This window comes from Triticum aestivum, chromosome 2D, assembly GCF_018294505.1.
Source record: "Triticum aestivum cultivar Chinese Spring chromosome 2D, IWGSC CS RefSeq v2.1, whole genome shotgun sequence".
NCBI classification, from domain to species: Eukaryota; Viridiplantae; Streptophyta; class Magnoliopsida; order Poales; family Poaceae; genus Triticum; species Triticum aestivum.
Window position 1 is genome coordinate 28275219 of NC_057799.1, and position 22981 is coordinate 28298199.

General features: G+C 47.7%; 1 protein-coding gene across 1 annotated transcript; it reads right to left on the bottom strand.

Annotated features, from left to right (window-relative positions):
- Nucleotides 1-18716: 18716 nt before the first annotated feature.
- On the bottom strand, nt 18717-21255 carry LOC123048459 (uncharacterized). The gene is made up of 6 exons (XM_044471559.1): nt 21059-21255; nt 19935-20022; nt 19632-19837; nt 19316-19465; nt 19162-19194; nt 18717-19083 (listed from the first exon to the last, which is right to left on the bottom strand). Exons 2-6 carry the CDS (start codon nt 20020-20022, stop codon nt 18970-18972), a joined length of 591 nt encoding a protein of 196 aa, XP_044327494.1. The 5' UTR covers nt 21059-21255; the 3' UTR covers nt 18717-18969.
- Nucleotides 21256-22981: the final 1726 nt, after the last annotated feature.

Sequence of the window (22981 nt, forward strand, 5' to 3'; positions counted from 1 at the left end):
CCAGCATGCATCTAGAGTATTAGTTCATAAGAACGGAGTAACGCTTTAAGCAAGATGACATGATGTAGAGGGATAAACTCATGCAATATGATATAAACCCCATATTTTTATCCTCGATGGCAACAATACAATACGTGTCGTTTCCCCTGCTATCACTGGGGTCGAGCACCGCAAGATTGAACCCAAAGCTAAGCACTTCTCCCATTGCAAGAAAGATCAATCTAGTAGGCCAAACCAAACTGATAATTCGAAGAGACTTGCAAAGATAACCAATCATACATAAAAGAATTCAGAGGAGATTCAAATATTGTTCATAGATAATCTTGATCATAAACCCACAATTCATCGGATCTCGACAAACACACCGCAAAAGAAGAGTTACATCAAATAGATCTCTAAGAGAATCGAGGAGAACTTTGTATTGAGATCCAAAGAGAGAGAAGAATCCATCTAGCTAATAACTATGGACCCGAAGGTCTGAGGTAAACTAATCACACATCATCGGAGAGGCTATGGTGTTGATGTAGAAGCCCTCCGTGATCAATATCCCCTCCGGCAGATCGCCGCAAAAGGCCCCAAGATGGGATCTCACGGGTACAGAAGGTTGCGGCGGTGGAAATAGGGTTTTGGCTCCGTATATGATGTTTCCAGGGTATATGAGTATATATAGGCGAAGGAGGTCGGTCAGGAGAGCTACGAGGGTGGAGGGCGCGCCCAGGGGGTAGGCGCGCCCCCCCCTGCCTCGTGGCCTCCTCGTTGATTGCTTGACGTCCACTCCAAGTCCTCTGGATCACGTTTGTTCCGAAAATCACGTTCCCGAAGGTTTCATTCCGTTTGGACTCCGTTTGATATCCTTTTCCTTCGAAACACTGAAATAGGCAAAAAAACACCAATTCGGACTGGGCCTCCGGTTAATAAGTTAGTCCCAATAATAATATAAAAGTGTATAATAAAGCCCATTAAACATCCAAAACCGAATATAATATAGCATGGAACAATCAAAAATTATAGATACGTTGGAGACGTATCAATTGGCAAAAGGGGGTCGAACTCTTAGCTTTAGCACCAGTAGAACAGGTAGAAGGCTGAGGTGGTCGTGGCGTGCTTGACTAGCACAAGCATGCTGCGACCCACAACGATGCAGAACGCATAGGCGAGTACGGTGACCGCGGGTCAAAGACAGACATGGCACGTGTTTCGGACACTGGAGCGGCGCAACCAAGCTGTCTATTGCGGTAGCCTCTTCTCGTTTGCTCTTCTTCCCGTGCAACGACAGCGTGCGGCGACATAAGAAAATCGGGGTCGCATAAGAGAATCTGAGTGGCAGTACATATACTTGGTGCCGAAATTCCAAAAAAATGTTTGCACTTTCAGAAATTGTTTAGAATGTAAGTCATGGACAATTTTTGAATTTTTAGGATATTTTTTCATTCATGGACATTTTTCAATTGGCGAAATTTTGTTCAATGGTGTGGCCCCAGTCCTTGCTGGTGAGGGAGGTGCATAGGAGCCACGCTGGCTTGTCGAGAGGGAGCCGGAGGAAGATCTCTTTGACGACGTCGTCCAGCAGCGCCGGCGGCGGCATCGCCGCCATTGTAGTAGCTAGGTCAGGGTGTGTGTGGGTAGAGTGGAATGGGTTGGGCTCAACCAGCGGCCGCCTGCAGGGAAAAAAGTAGGGCTGGACGCCATTATGTTCATAGACTGGGGTAGGTAGCTGAGGCTGCGGCCTGCACCCCAAAATGATCACGTGCACCGTGTCTGTGGGTAGGGGCTTCCACACGAGGCAACCGCGTGGACCACACGTATCCACCCCAAGCAAACCACGGCAGCCAAAATATCGGCCGTTTCGCGCTCGTTGGGGGCGGCAGCCTTTTTGTTTCCGCGGCTCTTCAAAACTCTGTCTTCTTCTGGCCCGAGACACTACGGGAGCTAGCGAAGGAGAAGGTCGAGGTCGCCGTGACAGGGGCGGAGCTGGTGAAAGGCAGTCTCGCCTCGGCGGAGGCGGAGTTGGTGAAGGCGAAGGCCGTCAAGGCACGCGTACAGGGTGGGCACGAATGGATGGTCTAGCGACGAGACAACGCAGGACTCGGTGAGGACGTGGGAGGTCGTCCGTCGTCGTCACGGAGGTTGACAACCTTGAACGCGTAGAGCGGGGAGGCCGGTGGCAGACGAATCCCCGTGCGCATGAGGTGTCTGTGGCCGAGCTCGCGGACGAGGTGGAGGTGTGCGAGGCGGAGGCCACCGTCGTGGGCTGGCGGCGAGGTGCGTTCAGTACGGTAAGGTTGACAACGAGTGTGCCCGCGGCCGTGGCGAGTAAATTGCAAAAAAAACCACCACAATTGAGGACCCTAACTCAGAAAACCGCCACCATTCGGGTTTTTTTTCAAAAAACCACCACTATTATGGTGACAGTTTTCAAAAAACACTGAATGAGCAATTAGAGCTGTTTGAGTGAAAATCTGACCGCTAGGTCCCATTGTCAGGTGCCATGTGGCCTGGGTACAGACGGTGCTCCTCACACGTCGTTAGAAAGTGTGGCTCCCGTTAAGCTAGACGTAGGACCCACCCATCAGTGGGTTTGCTCCTCTCTCTTTCTCAAGCATTCTTACAAACACCTCTCGTGCACCGCCGTGGCCATCTCCATCTCCATCACGGAGCTCGAGCTGTTCATCCAGGAGCCCGTGCAGGGTCGCCGTCAGCTGATGGTGTCGGAACCGGCGTGAGGTGGCGGCGCAGCCATGGACGCAGCCGGCGAGGTGGCTGGTCGTGGCCGAGCAGGGCCGCGCGCGTGGCTCCGTCCGCAGCCGGCGGCGAGCGCGGCGTTGAGCAGGATACGGGAGGAGGATGGGAAGCGCGCCGGGAGGAGCTGGACGTGGCTTGCCGCAGCCGGCGAGGTGGCTAGTCGTGGCCGAGCCTCGCGGCGCGGTGCGGTAGATCGCGGCGGGCGCGCGTGGAGCTGTGCGCACAGGGCTGCGTTCATCACCGTACCCCGGCGGTTCCAGCCACCGTCTCCTGTCATGCACATAGGAATGGCGCCGGGCTGGACCTCCTCATGCCCAGGAGCTGCCCGAGCCCGACGACGCCGACGAGGTCGCGAAGTGGAGGAGCTGGATCCGGCGGGTGGAGAAGTGGAGGGCGGCTAGCACAGGGGGTCGGGGGTCGGGCGTCGCCCTCGGATCCGTCGTCGGGGCTGCACGGGGGGCCGACGCCGCTTGGATCCATCGCCGGGCGGCAAACCGGACTCGCCGCGCGGTGGGCATCGCCGTCAGGTCTGGCGCCACGACGCGCTCCGTGCGCGGGATGGGGATCCGGCCCTCAAACCTGTCCTCGACTGATTCCGCGCTGGCGACGGCGACGAATTAGTAGCCGGAGTGCAGCTCTGGGGAGGCGGCGGTGAGGTGCAGAAGACGACGAGCCAGAGTTATGTGCGGCAGCGTTGGCGTGGTCAACGGAGACCCCGGCTGTGTGTGACTGTGAGGCTTACGGGTGGCCCCCCACTTTTATCTTTTTTTCTTATAATACCTGAGGTCAAACGGTGTCAAGTTGCTTTGCCACATCAGCACTTACAGCAGGCCCCATCTGTCAGGTATGGTGCTAACATGCATTTAGTGACCAATCAGTGCTTTTTGAAAACTGTCACTACAATGTTGATGGTTTTTTGAAAAAAAAAAACGAATGATGGCGGTTTTGGAAATTAGGGTCCTCAATTGTGGTGGTTTTTTGCAATTTACTCGGCCGTGGCCAATGTTAACCCTAACTCTTGATGTTGATGTGGGTGTCGCTCTTCTGGCCTTGCGCATCGGCCTCCACTACGCACGCGCACAGTGGAGACCGGCATGCGCGTCCGAACGGTGCCTATAGGAGCTACTTTGCCCTCGACCCCCTGCCACTCTAGGACCGGGTGTGTTTATAGCTGCCGCCCGGAGATGGAGGGCGCCACCGGGCTTCACGCCGCTCTCGCCGACGAGCTACGTGATACAGAGGACCGCGTCGGCGCCTCGGGCGGCCCGAGCTACCTGGACTCCAAGAATTTATCAATTTTTTTAACAGAAGAATTTCTTCTTCAGGTCAGGAATTTCATCTTCAGGTCAGGAATTTCGTCTTCAGGTCAGGAATTTAGTCCTCAGATCGACGAATTTCATCCACACTCCAGGAATTTCGTCCTCATTCTAGGAATTTTGTCAACATTCTAGGAATTTCGTCCTCCGTCCAGGAATTCGCCTCGGGCGGCCTGAGCTGCTTGGACTCCAAGAAGCACTTGTTTCGGTGTAGATGGCGAACGGTATTCCGATAGAGAGATGCCTAATCTGAAGTCGACGGCCCGCAAGTTCGAGAGTCCGGGACGGCGAGAGAGAAGGATGAGGCCAACACACGACAACAAAACCGGCTGACATTCCTCACCCGCGCTTCCCTCCCATGCTTCCGCCGCCGGCCATGGACTGGTCTCCCCTACCGCCGGAGCTCATCCACCACATCATCGGCGGCCTACTAGACACCGCCGTCCTCGACTACTACATGGCCCTCCGCGCCCTCTGCCACAACCGGCGCGCGGCCACCGACGACCCCGCCAACACCATAAAAGCACCAGCCATTAGACGCGACGGCGAAACTTGCTCACATTCCTCACCCGCGCCTCCCTCCCACGCCGCCCTTCGCGCCCTCTGCCACAACTGGTGCGCAGCCACCGACGCCCCCCCCCCCCCCCATGTGCTCGGTGTCCAGACGTAGATGACGACTATGGAGCCAGTCTGGCTCGTGATCTTGATGTTGATGTGGACGTCGCTCTTCTGGCCTTCCGCGTCGGACTCCACTGCGCGCACAGTGGAGACCGGCATGCGCGTCCGAACGGTGCCTGTAGGAGCTACTTCGCCGTTGACCCCCGGCCACTCTAGGACCGAGTCTGTCTATAGCTGCCGCCCGGAGATGGAGGGCGCCACTAGGCTTCACGCCGCTCTCGCCGACGAGCTACGTGATGTAGAGGACCGCGTCGGCGCCTCGGGCGGCCTGAGCTGCCTGGACTCCAAGAAGCGAGCTGCCTGGACTCCAAGAAGCACTGGGATGTTCCGTGCCGATGTCGAGGCTGAGGCATCCATGTTCTTGGGCTCGAGCTTGGTTTCAGGGTCAGGAAACATTGGTAATAGGTTTTATAAAAATTCTATTACCAAGTTTCTTGGTCGGGAAACTTGGTAATGTAGGTAATGAAAATATATTACCAGCATTTTCTGACGCAGCAGTCTTGGTAATAGATGTTATGAAATGTCTATTACCAACATTTCTCCTTTCACTTTTGATCTATCAATTTTTTTAACAGGATCTTGATAGCTGAAGTTAACATTCCCTAGCTCACCAAAAAGTGCACGAACTATGTCCTTCAATTTCTGAACCACCTCTACCTCTGTTGATCGGTCCTATGGATGATGGAAGAACAAAAAGAGTAATTAGAAAAAGTTCCCAAACATTGCCCAGAAATCCGTTAAGGAACTTTCCATGTTGGAAGAGGCAGCATGCACAAGGATATATGAAATAAAGAAGGAAGCTGCTCTCAAAACACTCGGGAAGAAGTAGAATAAAGTTGATGAGATCAATAAATTTCTTGATGTCCAAATTCTTCATGCATTAGAGAAACTTAGAAAAGAGAGGTGCGAGTACATGAAATGGGCCAATGGCTGTGGAAGTCGTGGAGCCGGCGACGGAAGGCGGGGCTGGAATACCGACACGTGGGGCAGAATACTGACTCCCGTGAAGATTTGGTGGTGGTGCAGATTTTCTTAAAGAGGTTGTGCTCTCACTAGATGAACCAGAGCTAGAGGCACTGCTACATGATCTCCAAGTCTTGGAATGAAGCTGTGGGTCGCTAGATGAAGGAAAGCTAGACAAACCTTGTGTTTCTTCCTTGGCTCACCAGGGACAGCAGAGGAAGAACAGGAGTCGCTCAAGCTCCTTGGCTGAATCAGAGTCTTCAGCTGCAGCCGTGAACAAAGAAGCTTAAATCATCTAAATCTAGGCAATATCCAAACACATGTAAATCTAGGAGGGAAAAAAGGGAAGGAACATACCTTGGTCTGCGGATCTGTTTTGCGAGCCTGCCGCTGGGTTTGGTTCCGAGTCTTCATTGAGCTGATATATGCCAGTGAGGAGAGAAGTTCGTACGCGTTCTAGCAAGGTCCATTTGACATCCTATATATGGCGCGACAAAGGAAAGAGATGAAGAGCCCAAGCGTGTAGCAATGGACTTCCATTATTGCGAGGCGTGAAGAGATGCAGAGCGCAGGCGGCGGCGGTGTCAGTGAGGGAGACGAGCTGGGTGGGTGAGAGCGCCAGCGGCTCAGAACCTTGGATTTTTGGGCCGGCACGAGGCCCGATCTGATAGGAGAGTGAATTAGGGACTGTATCAAAAAAAAATCTGAACCTAGGGGCATCTGCACCCGTTTTACATAAATGCATTTTAAATACGTTTTAAATGATAAAGAAATGGAAAAAATTGCGTCTATATCTCCGCAATGTATATGCACGGCACAAAGTTTCGGTAAAAGATGACTTTTTATTTGTCGCCGGCAAAAAAGACAAATTTTGATGCTGAAAAAAAAATTATGAAACTTTTTTTCACTTTTTTTGTACAGGCAAAAATAGAAGTCATTTTCCTGCGGAACTTGCTGCACGCAGATAGAACATGGATATGTAGGCGTACAATTTTTTTCAAAATTTTAACACATTTAGAAATGTGTTTTTTGAAAACGGGGCAGATGCCCGCTATGCTTTTTCCGATATGATAGTGCATAGCTAGGCAGGCCTCGGTTACTCATCTGGCTAATTTTTTTAAAATAATACATTTTTTTATTAATTTTCACAAATATTACGCTGAAAAAATAATTTACAAAAATAATACACCATCGGCCCGCAGCTGGCCGATTGGCCTGTCGGCCACAAGTTCAGGTCTAGTCGGCCATCTGTCAGCCGATAGGAACTAATTGGCCTGCTGTGGGCCGATAGGTACTAATTGGTTTGCTGTGGGCCGACTGATGCATGCACCATTTCCCCTCAACATTTTCCCGCCAACTCTTTCCGGCCACCCGTTTCCCTCCACCCATTTTCCGCCATATGTTCCCGCCAACCCTTTTCCCTCAATATTTTCCCGCCAACTTTTCCCCGCCACCCGTTTTCCTCCACCCGTTTCCCGCCATATGTTCCCGCCAATCCTTTCCCGCCATGCCGCAGTCGTTCTTTCCCGCCATTTTCTCCTCTCTACCTATAAAACCCCCTTCAGACGGAGGTGGATAAGCATTCCAGTGTAGTGTAGTTGAGATGTCCCATTATCCTTTCGATCGTAGTTTTCACCCTGGGATGAGTAGGACTCTTCTGAGGCTAGCTACCGATTTCAGGATTGACAATAGGATAGTTCCATGGGACGAACTCACCAGTAGTGACACCATAATGAATGAGTTGGCTAACGAATTACGTAGGTCTGGGTGGCCTGAAAGGACCTATGAGAAGGTATGTAAAGAACTTCTTAGGTTGCATGAAAGGTGGAAGAAGGTAGTGGTGTCCGAGAGTGAAACTTTCAGAAGGATTGCATCAAATAATCCATGTTTATGGACTGAGGAGAGCGAGGACGAAGATGATATCTTCATGCCGCCACTTCCGGGTTCTGCATCGTCGAAGGGCAAGAGTTCTTCATCGTCGAAGGGCAAGGTTTCTGCATCGTCGAAGGGCAAGGTTTCTGCATCGTCGAAGGGCAAGAGTTCTTCATCGTTGAAGGGCAAGAGTTCTTCATTGTCGAAGTTCAAGAGTTCTTCATCGACGGAGGATGACAATGATGACTTCATGTAGTTTTTATGCTGTATGTTGTAAGTTCAGTCGTACGTACCATTTAATTTAGATGTAGTTCTATCTAGTTGTTTGTACTGTCTTGTTGTACAAGCATTATGTTCTATCTAAATATGATGTTGTAGTTCGGATAACATAATACTAAAATAGAGTAGGCATATGTCTCATACATAAGTACATAGTCATTTGTCTCATACATAGAATAGACATAAGTCTCACACAGAAATAGATGGTAATGTATCTACTGATAGATAGAAGCGTCAGTGACGACGTCTGGCCTGGCGGGGAGGCGGATCTGGAAGCGGCGTCCATCCCCACCTGTCGGGTGCCCTAATGTGACGCGGAGGAATCTCATACTCTCCCTGGTCATGCTGTGTATCCTGTGTGGGGCCTAGTGGAGGAGTCGAAAACATGTTCATCCACTGGGTGTGCTGCGACATCTGACCCTGTATGTTCTCCTCTGGATGTTGATCACTCCCCCACGTATCATGTGATGCCGACATAGACGCCTGATATCCGTAGGCTCCTGCGCGATGTAACGTTTAATCATGAAGAATGAGGTCGCCTCAATTAATATTTAAAACAATAAATATGAAGACACATACCTGCTGGTTGTGACGGCTGCTCTGGCTCAAACACGAAGCTCGACGAGGGACCGTGCTGCTGTGGCTATGGAGAAAACACGAAGCTCGACATGGGACCATAGTGCTGCGGGTGCTGCCACATTGAACTGCCAGGTTGGTCAGGACGGGGTGGCCTCGTTGCCGACTGATGTGCTAGACGTGGACGTGGTTGATGTCGGTGCATGGAGGGACGCGGCTATTGCTGCTGGTGCTGAACAACGTCGCTTCTCCGGGTGCACGTGATAGCCTCGTAGACAGCCCGTATTTTGTTCTGCATTCGTTCCAGGAAGGGCTGTAGCACAGGACGGTGGTGAAGAAGAGGTCCCAACGACAATGATCGTCCAAAGGTGGTCACGTCGTCGTAGAGTTCGTGTGTCAAGGTAGCCTGCAAATTTCATGACGATTATTAAGTATGCACATCAAAGTATGTGACAACATTACTTAAAGAAAATATATCTTACCGCGTACTGCCTAGAGCCCGAAGTATCATAGCTCGGGTACATATCCGACGGAGTAGGATCATGTATCTCCTCTGGATGAGAATGCTCAACGATGCGTAACCGTGTTCCGGTCATGTAGCGCCGCAAATAGAGATTGAATTCATTGAGATCAAAATTGTGATTCTCATGCCATAGATGTGTGTTTGCTGTCTCCCATTCTATAACATACGGCTCTAGTCTAACTAGCCAGTCAGCAGTTGTCCTGGTCATGCCCTTCCTTGTCGTCCTAAAATTGTGGTGTGTGTTCAACAATTCCATAATGCTTCGAATTGAGTAATATGAAAGATGATGCAATATTGAAAAACTGGTTAATACCTGTGGATGTGTGCTGGCACCGGGTTCTCTGTAGGGGGTGGTAGCTCCAACTGCAGAAGACCAAATTGCCTCATAACCCTCTGTTGTGCCATCTCCTCGACGAAGACATCGAAGATGATCTTCGATTTCGTCATCCAATAATCTTGGTCCCTTGTGCATAGCACACACATACCGCCAGGGTATCTCGCATTTATGGCTGCTTCTGTGTAGGGCTGCCAGATGACCCCAGTGTACGTATCGAACTGCTCGTTCAATGCCATGTATGCCTTCCTGGTCTGATCACTAGCAAAACGTCTCTGTAAAAAACAAATGTTAGTAGCCGCTAGCATTGAACTATCTCTGGTGCACACAGAAGTTACATTAAACTATAACACGATACATACCTCGCAACGTGTCCAACACAGACCAAAAGTAGGCATGTCAATGTCGTCAGCATCAAACATGGCGGCTATAGGCTGATTAACACGTACATCTGGTCGCCCTATAGAGAACCTCCCCCACAACCACAGCTGTAGGAATAGAGGGCATCCAAGAAGGGCTAGCTTTTTCGATGTAAGCTGGCAACCGTTGCACATACCTCGGTATCTAGCCGCTAAGACCGCCGAACCCCAACTCCTCTGTCTGATCTGATCGTCGTATGAGCGCTCGCTATCTCGAGTGCCATAGGGATGTAGTGCGCGCTAATAGTGGTGACATGGTTCTCTGTGAACATCACCTTGCCGAAAAGCCACATTAAGTAGGCCTTCAGGCTCCAAGTGATCTGTTCCGCACTCAATGGCGCCTGGAACTTCTGGATCTGCATTAAGCAAAGAGAAAGTTTTAGTTAGCTGCAGGTATTTCTGTGAAACCATATGCACGATAACTTGAAGATAAGAGCTAGGGGGAATAACCTGGAAATTGAGCAACCACTCATACTTAGGTCCCTGATGCTCCCTTACCAGATCCGGAGCATCCGGAAAAACACCATGAAAACGTTGTGTAAGACCTCGCTCCCAACCAGTCGGTGCGTCCAACGGTCCTATGGCATGACCTGCCGACGGTAGTCCGAGCAAAAGTGACACGTCCTCTAGAGTAGGAGCCATCTCTCCCCATCGGAAGTGAAACGTGTGGGTCTCTGGCCTCCAACGGTCCACTAAGCAAATCAACAAGGAGGATTCGATGGCGAGGCGTTTCTCACCCGGGATAGACTCAACCAGACGCGCGAAAGTAAAAGTCCGACCCATTTCAACCTTCATCAGAGAACATTTCAGTTAGTGTCTCCCATTAATATGCATGTCAGTGTGCAAATTAATAAAGCACGTACCGCTGAACCCATCCTGGGTGTATCATCCAGTGCTCCTTAGGAGTGCGAGTGACCAGAGGCTCAAGCTTGCGCTCATACCATATCGCAGCACGATGACCCCTATCAATGTCCCCATTCAGCAACCACAGTCCCGACATTCCTGCACATAAAAATTCAGAATATAGTGCCACACTTAATAAAAATTCAGAACATAGTGCCACACTTAATAAAAATTCAGAACATAGTGCCACACTTAATACAAATTCAGAACATAGTGTCACACTTAATACAAATTCAGAACATAGTGCCACACTTAATACAAATTCAGAACCTAGTGCCACACTAAATACAAATTTAGAACATAGTGCCACACTTAATACAAATTCGAACCTAGTGCCATACTTAATACAAATTCAGAACATAGTGCCACACTTAAAAATAATTCAGAACATAGTACTGCTAGCTTAGCTTCTTCCTCTCCCTCTTATTGTTTCCTCTACCTCCTCTTCGTCCCCGGTTGCCTCGTCCACGCCCAGTGACGAAAGTGGGACAATTAGTGTCCCTATGGCCAAATTCATTGCATAGAATGCAGTGCCTAGTTGGACCTCCTGCTTCAGATTCATCTATATCATTTCGGATGCGCTGACACTGCTGTCTGCCTCTACTTGTACGCATATGCTCTGGGTTTGGAATGTAACACCTTTCAGCGGGGTTGACACTGTTGAAGTTACCCATTGATCAAAAACCCATCAGCTCACCTGTCCAGGTATTGAGGACAGACTCTTTCAGAAAAAATGGAGACACAAACGATATTGCGTCCATTCCAAGCTGCCCGCAAGCTGCAAGTACATGTGAGCAAGGTAGGTGAAGCAACTTCGGTTTGTTGCATGTGCACTCACACGTTGGCCAGGCTTCATTACCAATTTTCACCTCATGCGTCCTCAACTCACACTACAAGAAATTTGTTAATACATGACGGTCCTTGTCCGTCACCAATCAGCCCAAAACTGTCATGTGTGCCTGTCCATGACGGATCTGGAATCCGTCATGTATATCGCGTCATAATTTGACATCGTCCCTTCCTTGACAGTTCTTGTCCGTCATTGATTTGCCCCAGGCCCGCCAAGCCCAAACTAGGCTATGACGGAACTAACTGTCACCGATTTACATGACGTGGAAGCGACGTGGCGTCTATGTGGATCTGACATGGAGGCCAACGTGGCCCATGTGGTAACCAGCCCAATTAGGATTAGGATTTTGGCCCAATAATTTCATTCCAATCCAACCAAAATTAGTTGTTTATTTTGTTCCTGTGCATTAGCCAACCTATTTTTTTACTCCAACCCATTAGCCCCTTTTATAGTACATCATATTTTCTCAATGCAGCACTCTTTACAACATGACAACCAAACTATATTCATTGACAAAATAGCATCTGTTCACATGACAATACAGAGAACATCTAGTCTGATTTCAAAAAACATAAACCTCACAAGTATATCTAGAAAGCTCTATAAGCCACATGACTTCCATGAAAAAATGCCCTACTAGCTGATTTTAATCTCCAACACTACGCCACTGCTTTCGGGAAGTTATACGGATCCAAGTAATTCCTGCTAAAAAACTTTAATCTCCAATAACACGGACGAGCTGCCAAACCTGCATAGAATCCAAAACAAATACAAAATTATAATTATAATAATTTCTAACAGCCACCTCCCAAGTGAATCTAGAGTAATTACATTGGTTGATTTTCCAAGTAATCATCTAATTAAACACCAGTACTATATTAAGGTACCACGAAAATGTGGGCAACACAAACTAAAAAAATCATACCAGATACAAGTTTTAAAAATGTACTATACTTTGTTCATCAATTAAAGCTAATTCTGTCCAAAAACTTGCTTTTTGCATAAGTAAAAACACCCAAAGGAGACCATTATAGGCACTTAAATGATCCACTTAGTTATCTTATTATGTTAAGAGTATAAATTTTACAAAGGCCAACTATTCGCGAGCATCAAAAAACTTCAGTTAAGCACTTCAGAACAAAGCTGAACCAAATGGTTCAGATTTAGTTTGATGCTTTCAGAACGTAACCTTTACATCTAAATTAACCACACCCAGGAATTATGAACAATAACATATGTTGGGAAAAAAAGCATGCATTCTCCCATTTACTTATTAGACTTCATGGCATACAAAGTACATATTTTCTTAACCCGCACTTGAATATGAGATGGGATACAAGTCACACAATTATCTCGATCCAAAAAAGTTAGTTCATACCCTCAAAGTTCAAAAATCACAAAGGGCTGCTAGTGTTGAATTGACATGAAATAGCATAAAGAGTTGAGACAGAGCAGACATATCATAACATATATACAAAACATATGGTTAGCGTGCTTTTCTAACTCTCCTAATTCGACTACATATTTTCCATAGTCAACTTTTACTTACAATAAATTATGAAACCTATTGTCTCTAGACTTTGAGCCTAAATTGTTTGAAATTTTTATGTTGTAGCATTGGCACATGAAATTTTATACATGCCACTTCCTTATTATTGTCTTTACAATAAAATGAATAAAAGGAAAAGTTTTATAAAAAAAGGGTACATGACAATGAACCGACTAAACTAGTATAATGTTAACAATGTAAACATTGTTAATGATATGCAAAGAATATATTGACATGATTTTCTAAATGAACCTGAGTTGCTTTCTGTAAAGAGCCCTCATATAAAATGTATAAAGTAAATAATTCAAGGGAATATAACTATATCTTTTTTTCCTTTAGTTCTGGTCGTACACATAACATTTTAGTTTAATGTAGCACACCAATATTGATTCATTTTCTTTCCAGTAGGCTTTCACCAGTGACATGGTGTGAATAATACCGAGAAATAGAGAATATGCTTGTAATAGCATTGAAATTTCGAGACTGAACAAATGCACTTGTAGCATATCATACACTCCTAAATCATAAACAAAAATAATATACCATCTATTAGTAATCTTAAAGAAAAGCACGCAATCTTCATTTCCACTGCTCCTTGAGATTGCAATTCTGTGCACATGCATTTCGAAAATACAATAGTACAGATCCATCACCTCTGCTGTAATAAGGGAAAAACTCAGCATCAATTAAACTAGTAGCTTGCAAACCCATAGAAGAAGGGAAAATGAAATGATTATTTATACAACTCTATTACAAAGTCAGGTTTGAACAAGACATCGAGGCAGTAATGAAGTTCATACCACAGATAATGTAATTTTCTTCTTAGATACAGATTAAACTAATTCTGGTATATATATTCACCAAGCTACAGGGGACAACAAGGACAAAAGGGAAATGCCTATGGAGAAAACACTAAACAGAACATGTCGTCACGTTAATACATTAACAGAAATGATGTCTCCAAGACCTATTTGATGAAGTATTCACCACACTTGGTTACATTGATTCACTGAACCGGTATTTCGATAGAAAATAAACTCAATGCATATTGAACACTTATTATATTGATTGATTTAGAGAACAGAGGTACACCAAACTGTTAGAAAATCTAAACTGAATTAGATTTGGTAGAGAACTAACAGAATTAGATCTTGATAGAACGTCACATGTGCAGCCAGTTGACGAACATGTGCAGTTTATCTCTACTTGATACCCTGCAGTGTACAAGATACAAAGAAAATTCAGTGCTAAAATATTCAGAGAGGAAGCACGCACGCACAACACACGAGCTGCTGCACGCACGCACATCTCACTCGATTGCCACTGCCGCCGCTATGTCAGCACGCACACATAACACACCCTGCGACTTGGAGAAGGCAGTAGTCACGATTAGGAAATCGACTGAAGAGGGAGGCCACGCACCAGCCTTACCCTTCCAACCTTGCCCACGAACGGCTGGTACGGCTACCAGCGTAGGCAAAATGAACCGGTCGTCGCAGCAGCAACGAGGCCATGGTATCGAGCAAGCCAAAAGGAGGGGCAGGAGCAACAACACAAACCAGTGGCGACTAGGGTACCCCAGGGAGAAATTGTGGTAGACCGGCCACCCCACGGTCACCCCGGTCGGACGAGGCCTACGTCGGGGCTGAGCTCCGTGTGGATCTGCGCGAGCCAGATATGCAGCAGCAGCCCGAGGCCATGGTATTGAGGACGGGAGAGGACGGGGATGAAAGAGGATGCAGCCGTGGAGGTGGGGATGGGGTGGAGCGAGGAGACACTATCGGAGTGGTGGGGGTGCGGGGGGACGACGGAGGTGGGGGACGAAGGGATCGGGGAGAGGGAGAAGATGATGGGCGGCGGCGCAGGGAGAAAGAGATGAGGGCAGGGAGAGACCTAGGGTTAGCTTTTATACGGGGAATAGGTCAGCTGGGCTTGTGCGGGCTTCAGCGGGCAGTTCATGACGGATTCTTAAGACGTCATGGGAAATCCGTCGTGTATTAATAGGTTTGTTGTAGTGTCATTTGCATATCCGAATTTGTTGTTGGTTAAGCGGACCTCAAACCTTCTTTCTTGATTACCGATGGCGACTACAGTGTGTGACCTAGCTTTTTGCATCTTGTTATCCATGTACTTCGTGACTCTTTCACAGTAACGTGTATTCGGGTTGTTGAAGATATGCTGCTCTGCTTTTTGACGTCTATCTCTGAAATACTTGACGGTGCCATAGAAAATACCCTCAATGATGGCTAAGTGGCAATGCCCAGTTTCCTCTGAGGACAAAGTTATATGTTTTCGCGAGGTTCGTTGTCATGACACTGTACCTTGCTCCATGTGTGTCATGTAGCAAAGACCACCTCTCCAGAGGCTCATGCTCTATCCATTGCTGGAAGGTTTTAATCGACCTCCCGAGCCTTCTCCTAGTACCTGGTGGGTCGAAGCCTGGCAGGTCACATAGCCCAACAGGCTCCTCCTCCACGGCCGATGTTCCTGTTGCCAACTGTGCAGCTACTGCGTCAACATGTGCCCTCACCACTGCATCTCTTACAGCTTTCCTGTCCCTCACGTGTCTCTGCATGCACACATTGAGTCTGTCGCGTATCAAATTATACTTCCATAACTGGTTTTGCTTGCAGAGTTTTTTGACAGATTCATCAGGTTCTTATTTCTAAACTGCGAGAAGAAATTAGCCCCCAGATGGCGCATGCACCAACGGCTCTGCAAGTCCTGCCATGGAACTTGTTCCTCAGGGCCTGGGTTTGCCAGTGTCCTTATCGCACTGAGTATACCTGCATGCCTGTCATGAAGGATGCACACATTGGGCTTCTCCTTCACAACTGATATTTTCAACCACCTGAAGAACCATGTCCAACTTTCAATGTTCTCACTCTCCACAAAAGCAAATGCGAGTGGGACGACTTGATTTTGGCCGTCTTGACCCTTAGGAGAACATCGAGGAGAATATCGAGGAGAACATTGTATTGAAGATCAAAGAGAGAGAAGAAGCCATCTAGCTACTAGCTATGGACCCTTAGGTCCGTGGTAACCTACTCATGCTTTATCGGAAGGGCAGCAAGGTTGATGTAGAGGCCCTCCGTGATCGAATCCCCCTCCGGCGGAGTGTCAGAAAAGGCCCCAAGATGGGATCTCACGAGAACAGGGCGGAAAAGTATTTTTTGTGTGCCCTCTGACGTAGGGGGAATATTTGAGGATTTATAGTGCGGAGATTAGGTCAAAAGGGGCTACGAGGGGCCCACAAGTAAGGGGGCGCGTCTCCACGGCTTGTGGCCTCCTCATGGGTCTTCTGGCATCCTCTCCAAGTCTCGTGGCGTCCTCTCAAATGTTTTATATGAAGTGTTTTTTGTAATATTTATATTTAGAGTATTTTATAAAATATAAAAATAATAATAAAGAAAAACACAAAAAAAAGACGTAAAAAAACAGAAAAAAAAACAAGGCTGTAGCCTCCCCGCGCCTGGGCCGGCCTATCTTCCATCGGACTCGCTAGAAGCGAGGTATAGGGGCGCGCCCATGCACCACTGCCCCTCTTAAATAAAAAAACGAACAACTGCATTCCCCAAGATCATAGAGAACGCCGGCGCGACGGAGATTCGCCGCCGACGCCGCATTCCTCCCCCCACCCTGAGAGTCCTCCTTCTCCACCCGGAGCAATCTCTCGCCGGGTACCACGCTGGCCATCGGCCCAGGAGACGGAGAGAGAGAGGAGGCCGCGGATGACCGGAGAGGAGGACGGTTGAGATGGAAGTCGATCACGCGCGCGGTGTCGCCATAGCGTCCCGCGCGGAGCCCTGAGAGACGCAGTGACCACCGGTTGTGGTAAGAGTACTACTGTCAAGGCTATTGCCAAGTAGAAGAGTGATACAGAGTAGTAGTGCACGGTAGAGGTCCAGGTATAGGTTTGTAGCACCAATTTGGGGTTGTTGGAGATGCCGGAGGAAATTTGACTGGATTCCGTTTTGCAACCTGATTAGCATGTTTTTGTTTGTCTTCTCAGCTGCAGCGACAACACCGTGGTTTTAAATCTGATTAGCATATCTGTTCCATGTATTGCCATTTAATCCAATAGTTTTTAAGGTATATAAGCATACGGGTTGCAATTTTTACTGCTCTGGTTATATGCCGTAGGAAAATAATATAATTTCTGCTCCCCGGAAATCATCATTTAGTCAGCTTGTTCTAGATGCCTTAATAATTTGTTCTTTGTAAGCATATCAGAACCTTATTGCTTGCTTCCACAAATACTACATGCAGTACAGTAGGGAAGCATATGCCTGGTACCATGGACATATTCTATGCTGAGCCGGTTGAGGAGTTAAAAAACAATTTCCTGAAATCTGAACTGCATTCTGGAGATTTATGCATATAAAATTATAAATATGGTTCAGAGGCTATAATTGGTAGTGTAAGCCTCTTTGAATACAAGAACAATCACTTTCATTTATCTTGAGTATTGAGTAACAAAGAATCTCGACCAGCAGTCACTACCATCTATGTTTTTTTTTCTGTATAAGACAACGGCGAGCACACCCTGCAGAGGCCAGGCCGCGCACCTGCGCCGATGACCAGTGTGTGATGCTAGCATTCAACATGCAGTAGTTAGTAGCTATGGCTGGTCGTTGCAGTTCCTTCTCATTGGCAGTTTATCCATCTAAATATTTTCAAGTTTCTATGTAGTTATACATGGTTGTGTTGCAGAATGCACATTTTTTCTGCACAAATTTGTATGCTCGACATTACTCTGTATTTTCGGCCACCTTCCTTATTGTCACTCAGGCCTAGGGGTGCCTCCCATCTGTCGTCGTTGCGCACGCTTGGTGCTGCTCCGCCATGATTTGCCCCCTTTTCTCTGTTCCTTGGCTCTTTCTTTAGAATCTGGTCATTTGGTGCTTATTTTCATTTGTTTGTGGTGTTCATCTTGCAGTATGAAGTGAGGAAGAGGATGACACAATGTATTTTCTCCAGATGGGGTAGAAAAGAAACAACATGACAACACAGAAGAAAACTGAAGGAGCGTGGATAATAAACAGAGCTAGGGTCTGGGTCGGTCTGTGTTGTTCTCCTGTTGGGTGGGCTTGTGGTGGTGAAGAAGGATACGTGTGAGCGTGCTAAAAGAACCAGAGGATTGTGCAATTGTCATTACAGAACACAGAAGGGGAGAGGGTTGTATGATGGTCGCGACACGGGGAGAGCACCTGGGGAAGTACAGAGGGAGAGCACGTATTTCGATGAGATGTTGATTGAAGACAACCCGATGCTTGCTTTGGTGGAAAACAAGATGGAGTGTAGCTATTAATTAGACGAGCAAGAAAATGATGTTCCTCTACTGGAGTGTTTCGCTGAACTGATCATAGTGCTTCGATTTGCTTGTATAGTCAAAAAATTAAAAAATGAACTTGGAGATCAGTTTCTATTCAATGTTATATTCTGTACTCGGTGTCGTTGTTTAGTCAAAAGCTCGTGATCTTGTGATTGAGGGCTCAATTGTGTACCGGGTGTCGTTTCTGACACAGTTGGTGTATGATGACTTGTTTCTTTGGATGATTTATGTTGGACAGCAGTCCTCCATCCTTTGTTTTCTTGTGCACTGGTTCTGGAGATGGGCAGAATATATTTGAAATAATTTCAACTTGTAGAAACATTTCTTGTGCAATAACTACATTCAGTTTTCACCAACTCAAGCCATACTCTTGCTGAACCATCTGTAAAGTTATCACACAATCAGAGAGCATAGTACCACACAATCACACAATCAGGAAGGTAGGCACACATAGAGTGTGTATTTAGGCACTACTAAAACATCTTGCCTACAAATATTGTTAGCTTAACACTGGAGTACTAAACTGAAGCAGGAGACCTAGGCAGCTGCTAAAACATCTTGCCTTCATTAGTAAGAGAGTGCTTTACAAGGCACTTCATCACAATGTAAAAAGTCCTAAACAATGGCTCCTCACCATTCGTCGGTGCACCTTGGTTTTGGATACGGGTTGTTGAATGCTGCCTTTTGGATCCGTTCGATCAACTTCTTGTCAAGATGCAGATAGCAGCTTCTTTCGGCATTTCCCTGCAATTTGATAAAATGCAAGAAATAAAAATCAGTGGTGCTCCACAATTTAGTTATCTTTGAAGTGGCATGTCTTACCGTGTATGATTCCAGGAGATTTCTCCACTTATCCTGAAAAGTTAAACAAAGTGATGGATTGGTGTTAGTGGCGGACCTAGGACAAATAATTAGAGGGGGACGAGAGAAAATAATTAGAGGGGGACGAGAGAAGGTAAGAACAACACGACTTTACCTTGAGATTGCCCACGGTTCGGACCGACGTTGGAAACCATTTCTTCTTCATCACAGACCACCGTGCCACCCCGCAATCTTCGACGCCATCCACCAGCATAGCTACCTCTTCAGGTGTCCAGTGGCTATTGTTGGTTCTATGTGATGTTTCCTGTCAAAACAACCAACGACGTAGAATTCTTTGGCTGTTTTCCATTGATGTATTAATGACAATTGAAAATCTGAACTAAAAAAGGGCGTACAATATACAGAAAAACTAGCTACATGTGCAAGATAATTAGTTTGAATTTCCACCCGAGAATAGACACAGGCCTCACCCCAAAATGGTTACCCAGATGCCAAGATTGGTCTGTGCACAACGGCACCCTTCTCTTGCGAGGGCCTCTCTTGCGCCTCCAGCCGCTCTCTGGTCCATCCGCTGTATGAGCGGCGCTCTCCGTCTCCGGCGGCGTGGTGTCTGGCGTCTCGTCGTGGGTAGAAAGACAATAGGGAGCTACAAGTTGGCCTCCATTGGACCCAAAACCTGAAACCATAGATGCAGTTGGTTTCCTATGTAAACTAGCATCGATACATTTGATCTCTTTTGTGATGTTATAACAAAGTTCAGAGAAGCATCGCACCTTCCCAACATTCGTGGAGATCGCTCTCGTCAGGTGGTACTCCGAGCAGCTGGTCGATCGGCACGTCATACACTGAATAGAATTCCATCTGCCGTCAACAACAATGAAACACATGTGTTGATTTCATTAACAGCAATGAAACTGCCTAACCGTTGTGTCAGATTTGATAAGATGAATAGAACTATGATCGCATTAAGCCACATTTGCTCATGGACCCGTATTGTGTCCAGATTGTCTTGGTATGCTCACTGAGCACGGTGAACTGAGCCAACGGGGGGGCGCCCGCCCGTCCGCCGCGGTTCTTGTCTGACATTCCGGCCGTGCACCGGACGCCGGCGCTGGCCTGTGTTTCTGCTCGAAAGCCTACTCCTTCACCTTCCGTGGACCAGCCGTCCATCACGGACGCCGGCCGTGGCCGCCTCCGCATATTGCGTCGAGGTTATCTCAGAATGCTCACTGAGCACGGTGCATGTGGAGTGCAGGCCGCGCACTGAGCAGAGCACTCTCGACGCTATGGAGTGGAAGCACCACAGCCTGATCCGCCAATGGGGGGACGTCCGCCCCTCCGCGTCGCTTTTCTCTGAAATTCCCCCCACGCTGCCGTACCGGCCGTCCGCCGTCCATCGCGGCCGCCCGCTGCGGCCGCACAGGCCGTCCACCTTCCCGCACTCAACGCACCTGGCCGCCTCCGCATCGCCCACCTCTCCACCTCGTCGGCGAGCTCGGCCACGGTCATCTCGCGCGCGCGGATCTTCCTCCGCCGCCTGCCTCCCGGCTCTGCCCGCTCAAGGCTGTCGACCTCCGCGACGACGACCCCTCCCAGGCCTGCCCCGCGCTGTCTCCTCGCTCGGCCACCCATCCGTGCCCACCCTGCACGCGCAGCTCGACCACGGTCGCTACGCGCGCTTCCTCTGTTCCTCATGGACTACGGTCCCGGAGGCGATCTGCACTCGGGGCTGCAATGCAGGCGCGCGGCGACGGGCGCGCAGCACACAGCGGCATCCAGAGGAAGGGGTGGCCATTCAACTATGAACTACAGAATGCCCGGCGCGCGCGTGTGCAACGGAGAAGGAACCAAGACGAACAGCAAAAACGAGGAAAAGAACCATGAAAGAGACACGCACCGGCTGCCGATTTGTGTTGCGAAATCCACCGGCCGGCTGCCGATCTGTGTTGAGGAATCCACCGCCGGCTGCTGAGGGTGTGTGTATCGGCCACGAGCCCGGGACTGTTCCTACCGACTTAAAAAGGAAATTTGCAACCGTGTTGCTTTGAGCAACTTCACATAAAAGGGAGTGCTCCACATGGGATGCATGGCCCATGTTTCTCCTAAGTGTGGAATGTCATTTTCAGTGGGGTCCAATGCTTTTATATGGGTGTAAATGTTGCTTTTGATGCGGTGCAACGCTTCTTTATATGTGTGAAATGTCATTTTCAGCGGGTCCTATCCAACCCTTATCATGACTTCAATGGACATAGGTGTCCCTAAATGTTCCACCTATGCTTTTTTGTAAATTTAATGGACATCAATTTTTGGTGTGGTCCAATGCTTATTTATATGTGTGAAATGTCATTTTCAGCGGGTCCTATATAATGCTTATCATGACTTCAATGGACATCAATGTCCTTCAATGTTTCACCTATGCTTTTTTTGTAAATTTAATGGATGTAAAAAGTCGGTGTCATTGGATGTCCCACCTAATGATTTCCACATATTTAATAGATGTGACTAGTCAATGTCACTATTAGCGTTGTGCGCGCTTTGCTGCGCCGTTTTGTGCTGTTGGAATATCATAATGGAATTTATTTAGTTTGGCGTGTGAGGGAGTGATGGTGTATATAACGTAGTGTTCTGATGGGCTCTTCTTGAATATCCGCTAATCAACCCACACGTATGTGGGAAAGTTTTTTGAGCTGGCGACCACATGTACTATGTTGTGTTACGGTGTCGTATGTTGATGACTCATTTTTGCCAGGTGGTGAGAGGTTGCGCGGGACTCATGTATTTTTATGGGCTAGTTGTTGCCGATTAATTAAAAAAATCATTGCCTTGGTCAAAATCATGAAGCAGATCCAAAATTAAACACCACAATCAAAATCATTGACCCAATCAAAATTCTGAACCGGATCCAAAATTGAACACCTCGGTTCAATAATAGTCATGAACCAAATTCAGAATAACCTCAATTAAAATTATTGACCAATCAAAATCGTAAACTAGATTCGAAATTGGGCTCCTCAATTGAACGAGGGAGCTAAAGTTACGGTCCATAGTGTATTTGTAGTTATAGGTAGATTATTAGATGTTCCATTTAACATTTCTCACAAATTTAACAAAGAGTAAAATGCACTCTGAGTATCTAATGAACTTGCTGGTAAAAGTTCTTTTACTTTGGTCACTGTATGCTCCAGCAGGTGGTCGATGGGCACGTCATATACTGAACGGAATTATGTGTCCATCTGCCATTAACAAAAGTGAACCGTCTGTGCTAATCCCATTAACAAGAATGGATGAAACTGCCTAACCATTGTGTCAGACTTGATAAGATGAATAGAGTTTTGACCAGATTAAATCAGATTTGCTAATCGACGCATATTCTGTGCAGATTATCTCAGCATGCTCACTGAGCACTGAAGACATCCCTCCGCCTCGCTTCTTCTCTGACATGGACTCTGTTTGTGCTCCAAAGTCTCGGTATCCACCTCCTCCGTCGGACTTGCCAAAAGATGGAGCGAGCTGCGTACAGATTTCTCAAGTGTCAGACTTGCCAAAAGATGGGCGTATTCTGTGTAAAGATTGTGCCATTATGCTCTGCGTACAGCAGAGCAGATTGCAATTCCTCCGCCCCCTCACTGTCGCCGCCATGAAAGCACCACCACAGGCCACACCCTTCTCGACGAGTCCCGCGTTCTCTGTACGCTCGACCACCCATTCGTGCCGCCCCACTGTTCTCCATGGACTACGGTCCGGATGGTGATCTGCGCTCGGGGCTCGAATGCAGGCGCGCACTGAGCTGAACAGACCCGAGCTCAAATGACAGCGTCGT

Bases quoted from the DNA above. Each gene is read 5' to 3' on its own strand.
- LOC123048459 (XM_044471559.1), bottom strand. From the start codon at position 20,022: ATGGAATTCTATTCAGTGTATGACGTGCCGATCGACCAGCTGCTCGGA. The intron at 19,838-19,934 runs GTGCGATGCTTC...CTATGGTTTCAG, and splicing joins TCTCCACGAATGTTGGGAAG to GTTTTGGGTCCAATGGAGGC. The intron at 19,466-19,631 runs GTGAGGCCTGTG...TTGTTTTGACAG, and splicing joins ATCTGGGTAACCATTTTGGG to GAAACATCACATAGAACCAA.